Source organism: Pyxicephalus adspersus, chromosome 9 (genome assembly GCF_032062135.1).
Source record: "Pyxicephalus adspersus chromosome 9, UCB_Pads_2.0, whole genome shotgun sequence".
Classification (NCBI taxonomy): Eukaryota; Metazoa; Chordata; class Amphibia; order Anura; family Pyxicephalidae; genus Pyxicephalus; species Pyxicephalus adspersus.
In genome coordinates, this window is record NC_092866.1 from 13,093,840 (window position 1) to 13,096,071 (window position 2,232).

A 2,232-nucleotide genomic window follows, 5' to 3' on the forward strand; every position below is an offset into this window, starting at 1 on the left:
TCGTCGTCCAATCCGATCCGCCGGTCCGGTCGTTCGTTTCCAACGACTTTCCTCGTTCGTCGGCGTCGTTGGTTACTTTTTTAACGAACGATTTTTGCCCAATCGATCGTTCGTTTTGAACGATAAAAATTGGAAGTGTGTACGCACCTTAATAGTCCCAGGTGAGGATTTATGAAGCAAGACTTGCCTGTGCTGTGCAGTGTGCAGTGTGCAGGTCAGACAGTCTCGTCAGGTATTTACAGTTATGTGTGCTGATAACTGAAATTATTATATCACCAACAATTTTCTCCACTGAGTAAATACGTTTGTAATAATTAGGTTAGAAATGGGGTTATTACATTTACATACTGATGTGCAAAAAAATAAATCCCAGTTATGGATCACTTACCATCATTGCGATGAGGGCACAAATGTAGCTTTGGTTGAGGATGACATTGCCCAGCTGGTAAAGTGGTGATTGGTCTTTTGAGGCCTCAGGCTTTTTATCTGTTCAAATAAAACAACAATGAAATTGGATTCTTAGTAGTGTCTTTCTTACAGCTACCAATATATTTTACATAAAAAGAATGTAAATGCGCTATCACACACTTGGGCATTGCTGATGTGGAGCAAAGCAATCAGTTTGCATTAATGTGACCCAGGATCACATGCAGCAAAACCCTTACTCAGTAAAGAAATCAGGAATATGCTCACCTTTTCAGAAATCTGTGTCTTCAACTGCCCCTGGTATGCTGCTCTTTGGCCAATGTAAGTATTCCTGGGTGCATGGAATACCTTATACTGTACCACACACAGCAGTTCCTCTAACATACTCAGGTATGGATTTAGTTACACTGTGAAAACAGGTTCACCCTTGTGCCTTCCAACTTACTTTGGCAAGAGTTTGTGCTAAGCCAGTGTGCCAGTATGAGCAGTGCATCATACATCAATACACAACTGGAAATGTTGGATATTTCTTTTAACTCTGGCAGAAGGTGAGTGAGGGAAAGGCAAATATGTTTTTCTGGAAAGGGAGGCAATTGGAAAATGGGCAAAGCACAGGTTTGATACAAGATGGGCTTGAAATGTATTTTCTTACTTCTTTCTGTGTGTACCCATATTCCTGGTCTTAAAGAGGACCAAAGGGTCAGCTACTTTTTCCTGGGGTTCTCAACTAGCAAATGCAGTGGTTGCCACTGATGATCCACAAGAAAATTTTGGTGGTCCACAGAAAAAATTGGACATTTGCACTTTTATGTTTTAATAATAATAAAACAAAAATATTATTACACATATATTAATATTAACCGTGATCTGATCAATGAATCAGAGCCTCCACAGTCCTTCTCAGACACCACTAGGAAGATCATTATTTTACAAATGTATTTATCTTTTTTTAAAAAAAAATCATATTAATGGTTCGTAGGATTAAAAATGATGAATTTAGTGATCTGTGAGGTCCAAAAGGTTGGTGACCGCTGGCCTAATGTATATTTGACTTAACTCACTCTATCACTCAGTCAACTCACTCCATTAATATAATCTGAATATTCATGCCTTCCACAGATTTACAGTGGGGCCCTGTTGGAGTGCGCAACATGGGTGGCATGACATTAGCACTCATATTCAAACTGGCTATTGGTGGAACTTGATGGAGGTTGACTATGAAAAGCCTCTGAGAATGAAACTAACAGAATGATTACAATGGGAGGTTGATACCAAGCAATCACAAAAGAGATAACATCTCTGTGAGCAGGAATATCCTGCCAGGTGTGTAAACACACCAGGTGTGTTGACATCAAAGAAGCCAGAGCCAACTCAAAGGACTTGCCCTCAATACAACAGCACCACCTACTGGAGAATATCAGCAGACACCTAGGAGCAGGGTGTTTCCAGAGTTGGGAGGACACCTGAGTAAGGGGTGGATGCATGGGTGTGGCTGGATGTGGCCAGGGGTCCTGGAGATGTATAAGAAAGGACAACAGCCACAAATCGCTCTCTTATTCTCTTAGCCTCTTATATGGCTATATACATCCTATGCCTCTTCTCCCAAATCTCCTGTATGCCTATATACATCCTATGCCTCTTCTCCCAAATCTCTTATATGCCTATATACATCCTATGCCTCTTCTCCCAAATCTCTTATATGCCTTTATACATCCTATGCCTCTTCTCCCAAATCTCTTATATGCCTATATACATCCTATGCCTCTTCTCCCAAATCTCCTATATGCCTATATACATCCTATGCCT

General features: G+C 40.7%; 1 protein-coding gene across 1 annotated transcript in view; it reads right to left on the bottom strand.

Annotated features, from left to right (window-relative positions):
- The window catches only part of PIEZO1 (piezo type mechanosensitive ion channel component 1 (Er blood group)), a gene marked incomplete in the record, with an annotated part of 131,609 nt that overhangs the window by 50,328 nt on the left and 79,049 nt on the right, over window positions 1-2,232 (bottom strand). The window contains 1 exon segment of the mRNA XM_072422653.1: window positions 389-486. Coding sequence (XP_072278754.1) covers window positions 389-486 — 98 coding nt within the window.